The sequence below is a fragment of the Sesamum indicum genome, linkage group LG7 (genome assembly GCF_000512975.1).
Source record: "Sesamum indicum cultivar Zhongzhi No. 13 linkage group LG7, S_indicum_v1.0, whole genome shotgun sequence".
Classification (NCBI taxonomy): domain Eukaryota; kingdom Viridiplantae; phylum Streptophyta; class Magnoliopsida; order Lamiales; family Pedaliaceae; genus Sesamum; species Sesamum indicum.
Window position 1 is genome coordinate 4,019,207 of NC_026151.1, and position 17,897 is coordinate 4,037,103.

At 37.1% G+C, this 17,897-nt stretch overlaps 3 protein-coding genes across 8 annotated transcripts; 1 reads left to right on the forward strand and 2 right to left on the reverse strand.

Annotated features, from left to right (window-relative positions):
* On the forward strand, positions 1-4,438 carry LOC105166171 (deSI-like protein At4g17486). Of its 3 annotated transcripts, none has more exons than XM_011085421.2 (4): positions 1-99; positions 2,326-2,591; positions 2,788-3,075; positions 3,199-4,438. In XM_011085421.2, the coding sequence occupies exons 2-4, from the start codon at positions 2,381-2,383 to the stop codon at positions 3,441-3,443; spliced, it is 744 nt and encodes a 247-aa protein (XP_011083723.1). In that variant the 5' UTR covers positions 1-99; positions 2,326-2,380; the 3' UTR covers positions 3,444-4,438. The 3 variants fall into 3 exon arrangements, with proteins under 3 accessions (XP_011083723.1, XP_020550997.1, XP_011083725.1); XM_020695338.1 differs by lacking the exon at positions 1-99 and adding an exon at positions 1,060-1,078; XM_011085423.2 differs by lacking the exon at positions 1-99 and adding an exon at positions 1,755-1,912.
* LOC105166172 (lysophospholipid acyltransferase LPEAT1) lies at positions 4,254-10,541 on the reverse strand. Of its 4 annotated transcripts, none has more exons than XR_002287424.1 (9): positions 9,681-10,541; positions 8,475-8,594; positions 8,310-8,347; positions 7,591-7,655; positions 7,021-7,089; positions 5,988-6,121; positions 5,373-5,599; positions 4,877-4,940; positions 4,254-4,521 (listed from the first exon to the last, which is right to left on the reverse strand). XR_002287424.1 is itself a non-coding variant. In XM_011085425.2 (9 exons), the coding sequence occupies exons 1-9, from the start codon at positions 10,194-10,196 to the stop codon at positions 4,502-4,504; spliced, it is 1,167 nt and encodes a 388-aa protein (XP_011083727.1). In that variant the 5' UTR covers positions 10,197-10,540; the 3' UTR covers positions 4,419-4,501. The 4 variants fall into 4 exon arrangements, 2 of the variants coding, with proteins under 2 accessions (XP_011083727.1, XP_011083726.1); XM_011085425.2 differs by having other exon boundaries at positions 4,419-4,521; positions 5,459-5,599; positions 9,681-10,540; XR_002287423.1 differs by lacking the exon at positions 4,254-4,521 and having other exon boundaries at positions 4,658-4,940.
* Positions 12,151-14,453, reverse strand: LOC105166173 (peroxisomal membrane protein 11A). The gene is made up of 2 exons (XM_011085427.2): positions 13,507-14,453; positions 12,151-12,726 (listed from the first exon to the last, which is right to left on the reverse strand). The coding sequence occupies exon 1, from the start codon at positions 14,299-14,301 to the stop codon at positions 13,516-13,518; it is 786 nt and encodes a 261-aa protein (XP_011083729.1). The 5' UTR covers positions 14,302-14,453; the 3' UTR covers positions 12,151-12,726; positions 13,507-13,515.

Sequence of the window (17,897 nt, forward strand, 5' to 3'; positions counted from 1 at the left end):
TGCTCTCTCTCCCTGTCTCACTCATACACGCAATGTTCTGAAGAAGCTGAAAGCTGGAATCTTGAAACCTGTCAGCCAATGCTATTCCCATTCGAATCTGTGAGTCTCTCTACCCGAAGCTTTTTTGTCTTTGTGATTCTTGAAACTCTGTTTGCTGGGTAAAACAGTTACTCTCTTTCTTTTTTCAGTAATGTCGGCAGTAAATCCTATTTACCCCACTTTCTTTGTTGTCTGAATGTTCGAATTGCTTAAGGGCTGATCTATTTCTTCAAGAATTTGTTGAAGTCCTGTTCTTTTACTTATGTTTTCTGCTGACCCGCAAACAAGATCTGACATGATCATGGGCTCGTTCTACATCTGAAGTTTTTCACTCTTGGTCTCTGTGGTTGTCTTTACTTGTGATTCACTTATTGTGATGCATATTTTAGGACTTCCTGTCATAATTCTGTTGGTTTATGATCCTTTTTATGATGAATGAGGCTTTTCCATATTAAGGGTTTGCAGCTTAGATGTTGTGTGTTGAAGCTTAATTTTATTAATGGGATATAATTAGTGGTAAAATACAATGATGATGATGTAAAAAACCAGAAGCAGAGCTGACTGAGTTTGCTGTTTTGGCAAAGATTGTAATTGGGTGTCTGTTTATCAATACACTTTGTTGAGTCTTGAACCAGCTAAACAATTATCTAGTCTTTGAGTATTTAACTAAAACTCAAGTTAGGCCGTCTTTCTGCTTCGCACATCGGCTATACGTTTGTGTGTAGTGTTGCCTAACTGCTTTGACTTGCTGACACACATACAACCAAGAAAAGCTGTGCACCACATATTCAATTACATCACATTACATCATTAAAAAGTGAAAGCCTTAGAAGAATTATTTAGTATCATCTCATTGATCATTGAAGGACTAAATTGCGCGGTTTCTCTTTCTCTTTCTTTTCCCCCCCCCCCCCCCCTCCTGTTCCTGCATAACATATGCCAGAGTTAATTGGCTACTGGCAGAAAGTATGGAATTGATAACATAACATTATCAAATTTGTTATGCTTTTACAAGAAAGAAAAGCATCTCCAGAATTATGTGAGTATTTTACAGCTTAAAGTTGACTCCGACGTGATTTAAGTTTCGAGATATGTCAGGCACCTGTTAAGGCTGTTTTGTGGCTATATGGTATTACTATTAGACACTAATGATCTTCAATATTAAAAAGATAAGACAATGTTTCCATGTCATAAGACAAATTTCATCAGCTGAACTATTCTCGCATGCATGTTGGCTCATCAGACAAGTAGTATTAACATGAGTGTCTATAGTGATAAGGAAAGAGGGGCCAAGAAGCCATTAATATAATCAACAATTAAATGATTAGTGGCCATCCACTCCTAGCAGTTTGACTTTTAGATGTTGAACTGTTTATGATAAGATTTTCTTTCTCTAAACTTTCTCATTCCTTATATTATTTCAGGTGAACAGTTGTATACTTATATTTTATTTCCTTTCTTGTTGGAACTCAGAGAAAACAAACCCCTTTTGTCCTGATTCAATTCATTGTAATTGATTAATATTTATAGACAAAATAATAAAGTCCACAGAGTATATGGAAGGGTGTGTTTTCATACAGCTGACAAGAAATAGATTATACACTAAATCACGTCATCAGCTAAACAACAGAGGTCAACAAAATGATGGAAATTAGATGGTAGGTACATTTTAGAACATGTCTTTTTATTTGAAGAGTCAGCTCTGTAAGTATCTTAGCCCATTGCAATATTTTCTAAGCAACTACGCAAAAGTATCCTTATCACTTTGTGAGGGTATTAGTCGTCTCGAAGGAATTAGATTGTGCAGTCTTGAATCACCATATCAGACGAGGTAGTCCTTGGATGCAATGATACTATAAGTCGGATATGAGAGGTTTGCCATTACTTTATGTCTTATTTCATCACCTTTCTATTAATTCATCTTTGTATCATGAAAATGTCTAATGCGTTTAGCAACCTTGTAGAAACTCTAATATTGATTTTGTTTCACTTTTCATTCATGTTTTCCTCTTCAAGTTGCACATCAAGCAGCAAGAGGACTTCTTACGCATATCATATGTCTATATCGACACCTTTGATAATATTCTTGATGCTCGTTCTTTTCCAAAGTTTATTTAATACATATTTGCTTGTCGATCTTGCATGGATCGTATTTAGTGCAAACAAGGAGAAGAAGAAATCAGCCTTTTCCCTCGCATTATCTTATTGATTAATTCTTTCCGTTTTGTTTTGATGCTTCTTTTGCTTTATTATTGCTCTTATCCTCTTGACTTCTGTTTTCACCAGATACACATGATTCTATTGGGGTCTTGACTAAAGTGAACTCTCTTACAAAATCAGCATGACGTTAAGATCAAAGAAACGGTGGAATTGCATAGTGCCACTCCGTTTGACCGAAAAATCAGCCCGCCATTTCTGTTTATTTTCAAAAGTGAAGTCAGATAATGATGATGCGAAAAGTACCCCAGTTTATCTCAATGTGTATGACTTGACACCTGTGAATGGTTACGTTTATTGGGCTGGCCTAGGTATATTTCACTCCGGTGTAGAAGGTACGTTTGGCTTGCATTCTAATATGTTTTCTTCTACTTTTTTCTGGTTCTTGCCCCTCATATCTTCACTGATGCTTAAATTTGTGGTCAAGGATTCGTTATATGTTTTTCTTTGCCGTCGTCTTACTTCTTTGGATTCATTTGAGGCTTAGTTAATGTCAATATTCTTTCTGATTAGTCCTGTTGTGCTTCATAGTTCATGGTGTAGAATATGCATTTGGAGCTCATGACTACCCATCAAGTGGTGTATTTGAAGTTGAACCTCGTCAATGCCCCGGATTTAAGTTCCGGAAGTCCATATTCATTGGTACTACAACGTTGGATGCTACTCAGGTTAGGGAGTTCATGGAACGTCAAGCATCAAATTACAACGGCGATACATATCACCTGATTGTAAAGAACTGCAACCACTTCTGCAAGGACATATGCTACAAGTTGACTGGAAAAAGAACTCCAAAATGGGTTAATCGACTCGCCAAATTAGGTAAGTCGCCTTGCATATCACTTCAAGAAATCATTTACTTTACAAAATCATGTTTTGTTACAACTTCATCACCTTAACTGTGAACCAGGTTGTTTCTGATCTACCTTACTATTATCCACCTAGGTTCCATGTTCAACTGTGTGCTACCAGAAACACTTAAGATTACTGGCGTGCAACATGATCCCAAATACCAGCCGTCCGACGATAGCGAGAAAAGGAGACTGAGAAGTAGTTTCAGTTGTCTGTCCTCAATCTCATCGAGGCAGAAGCAGCTATCAACTTCTTCGATGTTGCTACAGTCCCCCTTGAAAGGGTGCCTGCCGTGGGAGTTAAAAAGGTCTACTAATGGTTCATTCAAAGAAAGGTAAGCAAAGATGATTTTCGACCGTCAACTCGCCTCAAAACGTCAGCACGGCAAGCTCATGTTCTGCTTTCTGTATAATGGTCAAGCTAATCGTGCGTTTGGAGACAATTCTTTCTGCCCTTTTGTTTGTGTTTTGGTATGGTAATATCCACTGATGTAAATCGACTAACGTCCCCCTGAAAGAATCGGCATGCTTCTGCTGTTGGTTAATGGTTTTGGCGAAGCAATACATAATATTTGGTCTTGAAAACTCTACCATGTAGTCTAGTTTACAGTATGAACCGTTTAGGAGCTATTTGCGTAAATAATATATAAAGAATTATCCTAGTTGATGCAAAGCATCTCATGGAGATAAATGTTCTCATGTACAGAAACAGTTTCTTTTCCACTCCCTATCTGCATTGCCTATGGCTTTTGCAGAAAGTAAATGTTTAGGCATTGGTGTTGAGGCAACATGGTACAAAGTTGTGTTTTCCACTGGTTCTTGAATGTAAGCCGGCTGTTGATATTTTGGCAAGACTGCAAAATGTGTTTATCTGACTGAATTTTCCCATATATACAGTGTATTTTCACTGCAAGTAATTCTCCATTATCCCCCATTTCCTGAGAATAAAGCAGTTCGGGTAACAGCAAAAACATGAGAGAAACAAAAAACTATGCGTCCGTCCTGTAATATATTTACTCAGACATTATGAGGGGATGAGCATAGAAGCGAAATCACAAATACCCAATAGTTCAGGCTATAGATCCTTAAACCATTTACGTGAAAACTGTGCTGAAGAACTCAAAAGTTTCTGATTTCATGCAATTAACAGACGACGAATTCTATATTTCTCCACTTTCTACTGCAAGCTGAGGACACAGCTTAGATCAGTTCCACGCATTACCATACAAATTTGAACAAGTGAGAGTCGCTATATCCAGAGAGGCATTCTCTAATCATATAGATAACAACAATGATTCCCCAGCACCATGTATCTATCTGCACGTTTCATTTTACTTTTTTTTTTGGGTTCGAAAAACATAGATATATACGAGGGATATACACATGGCGAACCCCAATTATCTTTGACAAAACAAACCTGCAGGGACACCAAAGAGATCATTTAGATTCACAGCCGTATTTTTACCGAAAGACTCTTATGGCATTCAAGTCTACACTTTAATGCAGAAAGCAACAATATATGCAGAGCCCTTGAACTGGATAACCAAAAACAATACACAGAAAAATAAAAGCATTTTTATTAAATGGCCACACACATGTACAACATTGTAGATACAGAGGTTTAACGAAACAGTAATATATTGTTCTTCACCGGGTGTAAAACCAACCACATTGCTTCTTATTTTAACTGTTAACATCCAAGACTTCAGACCCGGGCCCATGAAATTATCATTCGTCTTTCTGATGCAAAACAGTAGGCATTCTAATATTACCATTGAGAGCAGCATGATAGACTCGTTTCTCTGCCAGCCCGATATCGGAAAGGATCAAATTACCCTGCATACAGAAGCAAATGAGATATTTAAGCCAGGCACAAGGGTAACTAGCAGAAACTATAGTATATAATTATAGGGAATAACTAGATATAAATATCATGAAGATTGACCGACTTGCATATAGTCTATTGACATCTGGATAGTTATATCAAGTGAGGTGAATGTTTTATTCCTAGTTCTAGTAGCTCCTAAGTGCATCACAAATCCAATTATTTGGTAGTTATACTTAATTTCTAGAATTGCATTTAGTAGCTGTTGCCTCTTAAAGAGATAAGGTTTTTCATAACAAGTACGTAATTCATAGGTAGCATATCATTAAGTTTCTTTTCCCATGAGGTCCACTGAGAAAGTGAAACCCTAAATTTTCAACTGCGATGGAAAGTCTACATTTTCTAGCAATATTGACACTGACAACTAAGATAAAAGATTGTACCAGTTAACTTTTTAAGATTCCAGAAGGCTCTTATCGATTCCTAAGTTTGAGCATATTTACAGCCAAAAGTTTTAGAAAATTGGCACCTCCTGAGCCATCAGCTTTCTAACATTTTCTGCATAAAGCTTTGGATCTTCCTTTTCCTGTTCTGAGGGGCGATACACAGGTAACCGCGTCACTTCCATGTAATTTGCAAACTGACAGAGAAGAAGAATCACATGGCGCGCCTGCACAAGATAAACATGAGCACAGTTGGTGATAAAATTTTGACTGAGTACAGCTACGAGAATTCTCAATTCTTATCAACAGCAACTACAAGTTTTACACAAGAAGCATAGGACCATCTAGAAGACGACGCTGTGACCCAGAGTAAAAGTTGGATGAAGGGCAGGTCAGTTGAATAAATTGCAGGCAAGATACTAGTGCCAAGCTCACATAGAGGTATAACAAACAACCAAAATATTTAAAAATAAAAAAAGGTAGCAGAAAAAAGATCCAAAAGGAGTAGTAGAATTCTTAAAGAATAAAAATGAGCATCAAATGACCTCAGCTTATTTAGGAAAATGGATGGCACAAGCTAATGAAAACTAATGTTGCAAAACAAAGAGAACTCACCCCAGAAATAGAGTCCCATGCAGGACTAAATCTCTGGTAAGGATATCTTAATATGATGGGAAGTACTGGAGCCTTCGCCAGAAATGCACCAGTCTTGAACGGAAGGAGGTAGTCTCCATTTGTGGTTGTGCCTTCTGTTAAAGAACCAAAAGAAGAATTGATTAGATATCCAAAATAGCAATAAGCATCTTTAAGGCACTGCCCAAGGATACAAAAGTATCATCTCACTTTTCAGCATTAATAGAAGTTGAACTTACAGACCAAATGAATATTAATATAATTCAATTAAAGTCAATCGTTAAAGTATTCAAATGACACATGTTTACTCAAGTTTCTCAGCACACTGGGGTAGAAATACTATAGTCTCATGCAATGCTCCATGCACAAAACAATATCGAAAAGATTGCACATAAGTTGTTTGGCCAACTAACACTCTGAATTAACAAGGAGAACCCTGAAAGAAAATATCAGAAACATTTCTTCCTTCAGTAGGCAACTCGTACAAGAGATTCGGAAAATAAGAATATAGTAAAAAAAAGTCAATGCTTTAGAAGAGATCAGATATATCTAAGAGCCCAACTGATTCCCCAGTACATAGATGTAGACAATAGATATTTGCAGACAACGAAAACAAAAACTTCACACAAGAAAAAAAGCCTCTGTTAGGAGAATCATCTCACCTGGGACAAATCAATTTTCAAAACAAAAATTTGCAGAGAAAAAATACTATGAAGAAATATATCAAAGTTTGGCAGACTGCTGGGCGATTCTTTTTCGACTACAGGGGAAAGATAATATCATCATATACATTATACAATTAACACAAATTATATGGTATAGGTTCTTTTTGCAAGACATCTATGATTTGCCACCATCTCATATTTTGAAGTTAAGTATAAGTGTATTTATTTAATAGACCTCAATGCTCATATAGTTAACCATGGGACAGAGAAGAAACTAGTTCGACAACAGTGCATTACAACCTGGAAAATAATTAGAAGAAATCACTCAGTAATGGTATCACAAATACAACCTGGGAAAAGCATCATCTTTGGAGCAAACTTATTTTGATGAGCTTCTCGAATTCTTTCATTGACAATACCTGCAAACAAATTGGTAAAAATAACAAGAAATAGGTGATTCCAAATCCCCAACATTCTACTGATAATAGGCGGACGCAAGAGTCTGCTTTTGACACAAGCAATAACTTTTCAAGGACAGACCAAGATTTGCCTGTGCTCATACAAACATAATAGACAATTTGTGTTCCAGAGCAACCACCATAAAGAGAATGGATGATGGCTTTGTTGAGTTGAAACGAGTTCATTCCCAAATTGGAAGTGCACAAACTAATATAGTTTTGATTTCAATAGGTTTCATCATTAGCTGTGAAAGCTGTCTTATCAGACAGCTAAAATATGTGCATGAATGACATGAAAAAAGTGTCTGTGTTTCGCAAATTGATTGTATTTCTTTTCTTATTTTAAGCTACCCCAAGATGAATATTCACCTATAAAGCAAGCAATTCTAACTCTCCATCCCCACCTTTTATTAAGTCGTAACTCTATACAGCGACTAAAAAGTCAAAAATTGTAAAAGATACCTGAGACACCCTTGAAGTCCGATGATTTTAACTCCCGCTGCACATATACACAACCGAGACACTTGCTGTAATATGAAAAATAATAATAGTTTAAGGCATCTCTTACTAAGATGAATAACTCATAAATGTAACGTGAGTAGGGTCCATAAATTAAAAGTCAGAATAAATAACCATAGAAAGATAATACATAACCATATGCTTATCTGGACACTTTACCGTGGGAGTACAGCTATCTTATAGCTTTATCTAGAAAAATTGTTTCAACAAACAATAATAAAAATATCCAAATAAGACATCTCAGTAAATCCAGGTCCCTATGTGTCAGACAACCAATAGAAGGAGGTTCATTGCCGACATCTCTACTTGGAAAAACAATTATCCATGCACATGATGAGGATGAAATATATAGAAACACCAGATCTTGAACACGCCATTTTTAATTCACATCCCAAAAGTTCAATCTAAGAATACTTGTTAAATATGACAAGCCTTATATTTGTAATTTCAGGGTGTCATGCACAAATTCAAGCCTAGAAGCAAAAGCCTCAAAGTTGGCTAGATTTACAGTCTATTGTAGTGATAAATGCATATCAGGTTTCCAGTTTATTGCAGCAATAAATGCATATTGGAAAAAATAGCAGATGGAAGGATCTCCATGTTTTTTGGAATATACAATTTCTCTAACACACACTCATAACAAAGGAGGAGAGTGAACCAACCTTATGAGACCAACAAGAGGAAGTTTAGCCACTGATCTCTTCAGCCACAAAATTGCAAAGTACAATCAACAGAAAGAGAGAAAAAGGTGTCAGTCAAACTGTGCAGGGTTAACACAAGAATTAACAGCATAATACAAACAAAATTGGCATGAGGAATTAACAAACCTTAGCAACAAAGCTCGGAAAAGAGGAAGACATATGGTACAGAATATCTAAATATGATACATGATTTGATATGATGGCCCCAGGTCTTCCCAACTGTTCAGATTGATCCAAAGATGCAGTCTGAAAAGTTTCGTAAAAAAAGAATAAGATAGATATACAGAAATTATATAGGGAAACTCTTCTTGAAAGTTTTGTAAATCAAATCTTGGTGAAGCATCAATAAAGATAGATGTAAATAAACCAATAAATAATGTTAAAGCAGTCTATCAAAGCAAAAACACATGATGAATATTGGCAATATTTGTCAAGAATGATACTGCACTTATCTTAATTCCAATTATAGCAGTCTCTAGAGTTGTACAGGAAATGTCATGCGAGATTATACAATATATACTGACAGGCCACTGTCAATTAAAATCAAACTCTTCTTATCATTCTTCTGACATTTTCAACTGCATTTGAATCTCAATAATTTACGGGACCAAAAAGACAACTAAAATGGAAACCAAAAGGATAGCGTTGTTTATATTGGATAGGTTGTGAGATGATTCCCAATTAAGTAAGCTAGAAAAAAAAATAGCAACCACGCATATAACTAGAGAAAATGAGGACCATGAAGTATAAGGATACAAAGGGCATCATTCTCTCTTCCTCAACCGTAACTCCAACAAGCTCCCAAATGCATGGCATCCAGAGATAATTGTTCTGTGTTCATGTTCATTAATTGTCATACATCTAAACAACTTGGCTGGACCAAGTACTTTTCCTACATGGTAAACCATTACCCGAACTATAAGATTCGTTTTTCTAGACCACAAACAAGATAATTTTTTTCATTCTACTTAGGTTATCAGGATTTTATTCAATGTCTTTCTTCATTTTTGATATTCATCACATTCAACACTTCATAAAACATCCAGCACTGATCAAACTAACGGGTTCATAAATTTATCCTCTAATTGTCTTCGAGCAGACATATTTTTTCGTAACAGAGTTCACATACTCGAACTTGCTCAATCAGTAAAAGCGCCACATCTTCCGCAACGAACATCACAGTAATCTTACCAGACAAAAACGTACAAGTCAAAATAATGAAGAGCAAATTCAAACCACCAAACATCCATCACATGATTACTCCAGTCTAAAGGAACTATACCCCAACAACAAACTAATCATAAACTAAATTCGGCACATAAAAAGGAGTACCTCATTGTTAAACTGCCCGTTAACCTCATTACCCCTACTGGTTTCAGAAATCCAGTAGAACCCAAAAACAAACAGCAAAAGCCTAGACAGAAATCTGCCGCTCTGTACAATCACCGCCCTTCGCCACCCCCCCATGTGCGCGTAATCCTCCTGTCCATCCTCCCTGTTCGGAGCTAGAAAAGCTGTGCAAACTCTACAAATCGCGTAATAAGTTACCAAAATACTCATACCCGCCACCACTCTAACCGGCACCAAAAACACCAATGCCAGCCCAAGTAAGAATTTCTCAACCCACGGCAAATCCCCACGACCCATTGTCCCGTACACGTCCTGCCGGACAAACGCGGCGTACTTCTTCTCCATCTCCTCGATACTTTGTTCAGCCACCGGAACTTGGTTTTGAGGTTTGGGGGTTTTCGTCTCTGGGTTGAGGAGGAGTGGACTGTCATCTGGGTCGGGTCTGGGTCGCGGTTCGGCTGGAGGCGCGTGAGTCAGGTCTTGAAGCTCGGACCCCATTTTTGCTCTCCCAGTGAAGTGACAAAAGGAATAATTATATCTCAGTGGAGCTGTATTTGACTTGTCGGAGTCAACCAGGCTGCCATCGTTGCTTTGCTTGGTGGGAAAAGGCAAAGACCGTGGACAGTGGAGTTAACGCGCTGATGAAACGAGTACGCCCCAGAATTGCCGCTTTACATACTATTCTGGTTTTTATCCTGTATTAGATGGAGCACTTTAAATTTCGATGTGGTCTCGAATTTAGCTACTTGATCGAGTGAGCAGGAAGATGTAAGGCTGTGATTCGGGTTTTGAGATGGAATTGGGTTGTAGGTGACTGGATCGTTTGGGATTAGAGGACCATCTCAATCAACCCCACTGAGATTAGGTTGAGATATTATGTACGTCTCTGATTCTCGGATCTTTCTCCATATCATCTCATCTTATCTCGAAATATAAATCTTTTTAATGAGTTTGAATTTCATCGAACATGTAAATATTTATCTTTTTTAAATCAACTTATCATCATTTTCATGCTCCATATATTCTAACAATATTCTACTAACTTTATTTTTTGTTATTGAGAAGCGAAGAGGCGTAATTACAAATAATTTCTTCTTATACAATTAATTAAGGAAAAGGACAATTATATTTAAATATATTATACTTACTTTGTGATTAATTTATAATTTTACAATTAAAATTAAAAATCATTAAACTTTAAAATAAATAAAAAAAACTCGTTATGTTCTTTTTCTTTTTTAATAAAAAAGAGTTTACAAACTCATAAAATGTTATTTTTAAACCTTATAAAACTATTTTTCAAGATTTATACCAAAGACTTTTAAATATTTAATAAGCTCCCAAACATATTATAAAATATGTCGTACAGCTTACAACCTCGTCCAAATACTATTATGATGTGTGGAAATCAGTATCCAATATTCTCTAGATCTTTCACTAGATTTTGGTAGTCCTAGTTTGCCAGTCGATATCGTGTTAGTACTAAGGGTGTGCAATTTTGGTTAATAGATCGAATTGAAAAATTAATTTTTTACAATCGAATCAAAATGATCCCGCTCGAATTCAGCGATCCCGAAACACGAACTCGTCACAGATAGCTAACTCCTCCGAGATTAGATTTTGGGTTCCTTGAGAATAAGACAAGAACAACGAGCTCGTCGGACACGTCCCCGACAATGACCCTCCGACGCTTAAGTTAGGTTGATCGAGAGAAAAGTGTGCGATCATCTCAATAAATGCAGAACAATTACCTTTAATTACGGCGTTTCGAGTCTATATATAGGGCACAGCAGGGTAGCATTGACCAGCCACGTGGTCTCATCCTACTGGCCAGCGTCCATGATCGAATGGCTGCAATTGTCCGGGTCTTCAAGGGCAGACGGATCCGGGTCGGGTCCTTTCGACCCGATCGATGGAAAAGGCGCGGATCCTTCCTTAAATGACTAAAACGCCCTTAATGAAGGACATTTTTGGTATTTTCCTAACATTCTTCTTAATCCCACATCACAAAATAATTTCGATTTTTACCGAATCCAACAGAAATTATCTGTTCGAAGATGGCGCATTGGAATTTTAATTAACTGAACTTTAGGACTCATTAAATTGGTTAATTGAATTGAACACCTTAGTTAGTATATGTGCTTAATTATTTTGTCTAATAACTAAAATTTTAGTCCGTCATACAAACACGGTGCAAAAAGTTATTAAAGTTGATTTTGGATTTGCCATTAGGCACAGAGGTCTGAGATACAAAAACGGCCAAATATATTTATATAATATGAAAACTGGTTTTTCTTGCCACAAATTTGAATAAAATATTTTTTAAAATCTTTCATTAGTAAACGAAAATAAATATGATATTTAGCTATCTATTTATGTTTGATTGGGCTATCAAAACAATATGAAGTTACAATATAATCATGTGGAATTTTGGTATTTTTTATGAACTTTCGTTGGAATCAACCTCTAGTATCCGTACGAGTATAGTATCGAGTATGAAATATTTCAGTAGCCATGTTTAAATTGAATTAGAAAGTAAGAGGAAGTCAGTGCATGCAACCGTCGAAACTCACTGTTCAATCCTCACAGGTTACCCCATTTATTCCATCTACTAAGAGCATAGGAAGACATGTTCGAAGGAGGAGGTCGACGAATCTCATAATGTTGGAATCTTCCAAGAAACTGGGAGTTTTCTTGAAAGTGAGAAATTCCTCTGAAAGAGGTAAACAATCCCACTTGAACAATAACAGATGCATCAAGACGTTTCCGGCCAATATGTTCGTAGAAACTCAGGGAAAATGATCGTTCCCTGGAAAGAGATACGGGAGCTTCAGGGCTGCACCGACTTCAGAGCTGCTGGAACTCGGAATTGAAGGAACTAAGACAGACTTATCAACTAGGTGCATCAGGGCTGCACCGGCTTCAGAGCTGCTGGAACCCATAATTGGAGGAACTAAGACATTACCAACTAGGTGGTGGCTGAAGAAACTAGAAATGGCTTCCCCTACAGTCTGCAGGTGATCAAAACCTACAGAAAAGAGGAATTCACAATGCAAGTCAAGTTGCAGCATGATGGAAGCTATTGTGCTAAGTGCAGATGAGGTATTCGACTGAAAGACTTTGTCAATGATCATAACCCTGCAGAAAACCACCTGAAGAACCTTTGCTATCACAGTTGACAGACTGATTTCTGAGTACCGTTCATGAGGCTAAACGATTACATGATGTAAAACTGCAAATCAATATGTAATGTGTGCATCTCTTTGTGGCATCACAACCACATTGATCCACTCTCCTTCGGACGAAAAGAGATTATCCCAAATCTACAAATTATTCTTCATAACAATCAAATACTGATCTGAGATAGCCCAGAAAACAATAAAAAGCAGAACAACTATATTCTCCTAATTTATAAGAAATTTCAAAATCTTCCATCAATCAAGAAACTTATATCAAATCATCTTTGTTCTTGCTCTGCTCCTCTATTCCCATATAAATCCTTCACCACCTCTAGTATATATTATGTTCACCCAAAGCAGCAGCAGTCTCAATCATGATCACAAATAAACTACTAAAACAGACAGCTTCAATTTTCTCATGCCATGAAACAACAATATTCATTATTCATTAATATTGTAAACTACAGGTATTGAGTTTAAAGAGTTTATCTTTCTTCATTTGGGCTAACATTCTATTCTCCATTGCAAAAAGAATTTTTGTCTATCACCCCATTTCAAATGGGTAAACACATGTAATTATTCTTCCCTATATTCCCCCATTGCTACACATCAAGTAATCATCGCCATACCTCAAAACCTCAGCAAGAAATCCAGTTCTTGTGAGTACTAATCAATGCCGACAGTAGCCCCGCAGACGACACCACAAGCGGGGCCGAAAGCCGTCCTCTGCCGTCTCTAATATCAGCCAACGCCATCAACCCATCAGCCAAATCCTGAACCATCGAAAGCCTCTTCATCATCTTCTTCTCCCTCAATTTCCTAAGCTTGTCGTGTTCCTCCCTACACTCAATCCCCCGCAGCACCGCCAAATCAATGCTCGCTACCAAACACCTCTCCTCTTCATCAATCTTCCTCAATTCTATCACCTTCAAGCTCACGCTGCCAAAGTAGCCCACAAACTCGCACCAGGCGCTCCATTTCTGCAACGCGGGCAAACGCCTCTTGTCGATTAATCCAGCTTTTCCCAACCACACAAACTGTTCGATGAAATAGTATAGCCCCTCCCCACCATACGCGATAACATTGAGGACGAAATTCAAGTCGGAGTGAGAAGTGAAGTGGGTCGAGCGGAGAGCGTTAACATCTTGGACGAACTTCCCTAAACGGAAGGCCTTGCGGCTGACTCCAACGCTCGATTCGAATGATTTAAGGCGTGTAACGAGTGGTTCTTGGGCTATGAGGGATGAGGCCAGGATGATCTTGGTGGCGTAGCGCGAGATTTTCAACAGTTTGTCGACGCCGTCGCGCTTGGCCAAGTAGATTTCGAGCTGGGTGAGGAAATCCTTCTGGTTTTTGGAGGTGGGCTTCGCCGGAGCAATGGGGTTCTGGGTTTTGGGATCAGGGGTTGCAGACTTGGAATCCATGGATTCGGAAACAAGAAGAAATAATCAAATATGATGATCAAAGGAGGAGAAGGAGAGGGTATATTTAGCTGTCATGAGAAGGGCGCTTGACTCTTGATTCGCGTGCCAATATTTTTTTTCCAAAACCTATTTCCTGGAATTTCGCATATTTTGCTTAGTGATAGACTTAGAAGTAAGGCAGTATTATGGTATATGTAATATTGTATTCAAAATAATATATAATTGACTTTTTATTTGCTTATTTCTTTTTTTTTTATTTATTCACACGAGGTGTCCCCACCCTTGAATTTAAGATCAATTCTCACAATGGTTGTCGCTAACCTAAAAAAGTTATGCATATCAATGTGGTTTGAACATGACACAAATTAGATAAATTGATTCAATGGGGCGTACACAATTGCACTAACTTTTTAGTTTATTTTTATAAATATTGATGTTGTAATTTGAATTCAACCTAAGAGGAAGTCCGTTTTGAATAAAGCCCACCAAAAAAATTCATACGTGCATGAGGCCTAAGAAGGAGGGATCCATGGCTCATACACCCAGTAAAGGCACTTGGAAAGGAGGATTGTATGAAAGACCCACTGGCGTGTGAGGAGGAGTTACCCTGCACTCATGTAGTTGTAATGGCAGAATGTTATTCACTCTGAGGGAAAAGGGCTATCCATGAAGTATGACAAGGATCATCAATTTGGCACTCGGAGTGTACCCCTTTTGAATTCGGAATGTACCCCACTAGGAGATTTATCTAGCTATAAGAACCCCTCAATAAGCATAATTCTTCAAGATCTCCGTCGATCATTTTCGAATTTGTGGAAAGCCTGTCTACGATAACTGCTGACCTGAGTCTCAAGGGGTCATACTTCTTCTCCCGGAGGAGAACCATGGCTATAAAACCAAGCCTCTCCCCTCCGATAAAAGGTAGCTCATGTTTGCAGCAACATAAGCATAACACATTGATATCTCAATCCTTCTATTGCTACATTATCATTTGTTATTGCTTTATTTTATTCAAACTTTATCTTTTAACAATTGTTTACTAACTTAAGTATCAAAGTGCTAATGCACTTTTCGCAAATTCCATTCTCTAGACAAAGAATTTGGCCCAAATGACTTAAGTTCCGAATATCCTAAATTAGCAACGTTTTGCTCGTATCAAATATATGCATAGGTGTATTCATATATAAAATACATGGAAAGTAACACAAGAAAAATAAAGGAAACAAATTTAAATAATGACTATCATATCCTTTAAAGATAGCGATGTCTATAAAAATGAATTGGCCCAAAAAAATTCAAACGATCCAAAAGAAAGAAAAAAATTGCAAGAGCCCAAAGGAATGCAAGATCCAAGAGGGGTGCTCTCAAAAGCCTAATTCCAATAGAGCTTCCAATGAGTTCGAGAAGTGACCCGAGAAAGTAAAGTGAACCAAAGAAGCCTAAGCAGCCTAGTCCCGAGAGTACCCAAATCCAATAAAGCCCCGCAGGCCCACGAGGACGCTTAGAGCCCTTGAATTTCCCAACCAAAACAGAAGCTCATATCACATGGCGTTTACGACTGGATCTACATAAGATTTCTAAGGCCACACCCCCCACAAAATCAAATAAGGACTAGGCGGCTTAGCGAGGTCATGTAGCGCCTTCAACAGGAAGTACCTCTGTGGCGTCTTGCAAGAAGTAACCTCTAAACCCTAAATTCATGGGATTCTAGCTAAGGGAATATGCCTCCTCGGCCACTTTGCCAAAAAATTGGAAAAAGCATTATTATTTGCAAAAGATACCCTTATCGACAACGAACTCCAATTGTCCTCGAGGATCGTGGGTCCCTAACCTCTATGAAATAACCCTCCATCAAATTCGTGGAAAAATTCCAACCACCGGAAGATAACCCTCCATCAAATCGGTAAGGAATTCAATCTTATCTAACTACCTTGAGATAATTCTCCATCAAATCGTGGGAGCCCTCCACCAAATTCATTGGAAATTCGATCTTATCCAACCAACTTGCTTATAAACTGAAAGCTTTCCTAACAAGAATATCCTACTTTAACTAAAATGACACCTTAATTTTCTTACTTGAATTTTCACAGTTTGAACTTCAATTTCATTCTCTTGTTTGCACAAAAAAGGAAAAAAAAAAAAAAAAAAGAGTAATGACACTTTCAATTTCACTCGTTTATACTCTTTTAGTTCGTATTGCTTTATCTCATTCCTCTCTACACCAAAAGATAACCAATTTGTGCGGAATGTACTAAAAAATGGAATTTGATACGAACATAACCAAATTGTTAATTATTCATTTTAGTTGAACTAATTTCTTAATTATTCGCGGGAATGGGTTATAAATGTGCAATTACATACCCACTGATAATATGATGGTCCGGGTTGGGCTGGTCATTGGTATGAAAAGGAGTAGTAAATGTAGATATGGGCCCGGCTGAATAGCCATTTTATGTATAGAGCTTACCTGAGCTTGGTAAATTAGTGGGCTTCATAGAGTCCAGCCCATTAACTCTGCATGTTACAATGTTGGTATAAAAGAAAAAGAAAACAGAGAATTTTAGGAGAGTAATATTTTTTTTCCATCAAAGAAGAAAATAAAAATCCTACCCATAATTAAATTTCATTCTTAATTTCGTTTTGTTATTTCATTTTTGGTATTTGTTGAGATTCTAACATAAATATCAAAGGATTTTTGCTGGGTAAAAAAAATAAAATTTTAGGTTATATTTGTGATGCCTATAAAAATAGACCGATTAAATACAAAAAAAAAAAAAAGAAATTAATTACAAAAACCCAAAGAAACGCAAGGTCTAAAAATTCAAAAGACCCAAGATGCCCCCAAAAAGCCCAATCAGAATAAGGGTTCAGAGTGTCACAAGAAAGTAAATTGACTCAAAAAAATCTAAGCGGCCCAGACGCAAGGAAATCCAAATCCAAAAAGGCCCCGCACTAGGGTGCCATTAGGAAGTAAATTTTGTCAATGTTAACTAATTATTTGTTTTATTTTAAAATTTTATATTTAATTAATAAAAAGTATAATACAAATTTATATTATACACATGCATCGAGTATGCTTTGTCTACATAGACACAAATTGTAACAAAAATGTGCACATTAAACAGATTAATATAGAAAGTGAAATACCAATCTTACGAATCTTGTATGACTTGAATAACTAATGGACTTCCTTTTGAATATGTCTCGTATCGCGAACGAATGAGACCTTCGTGAATGGGTCTAATCATCTTTTCGACCCAGTGATTCTTCATCTGTCAAGAAAACACAGCCAATAACTTTTTCAATATCCATAGCCTAAATCCCTAAAATTATTCGATGATTCGCCACTATACAATTAATAGTATTTTGAGATGTAGAATTATATATATATTTTCATGTGATCACGAGAACGCAACAACCAACGTATTATTTAAGTTTGTGGATTCTTTATGTATGATTGAGTGAAAGAAACTCGTAAACTTACTTTAAACTCTTCTTTTGACTATATCCTCTTAATTATAACATATATTCCGTCAATATTCATCTCATCAACCATATCCAAATCGGACCTAATCCAAGAGTGTGAAGCAAGGGGG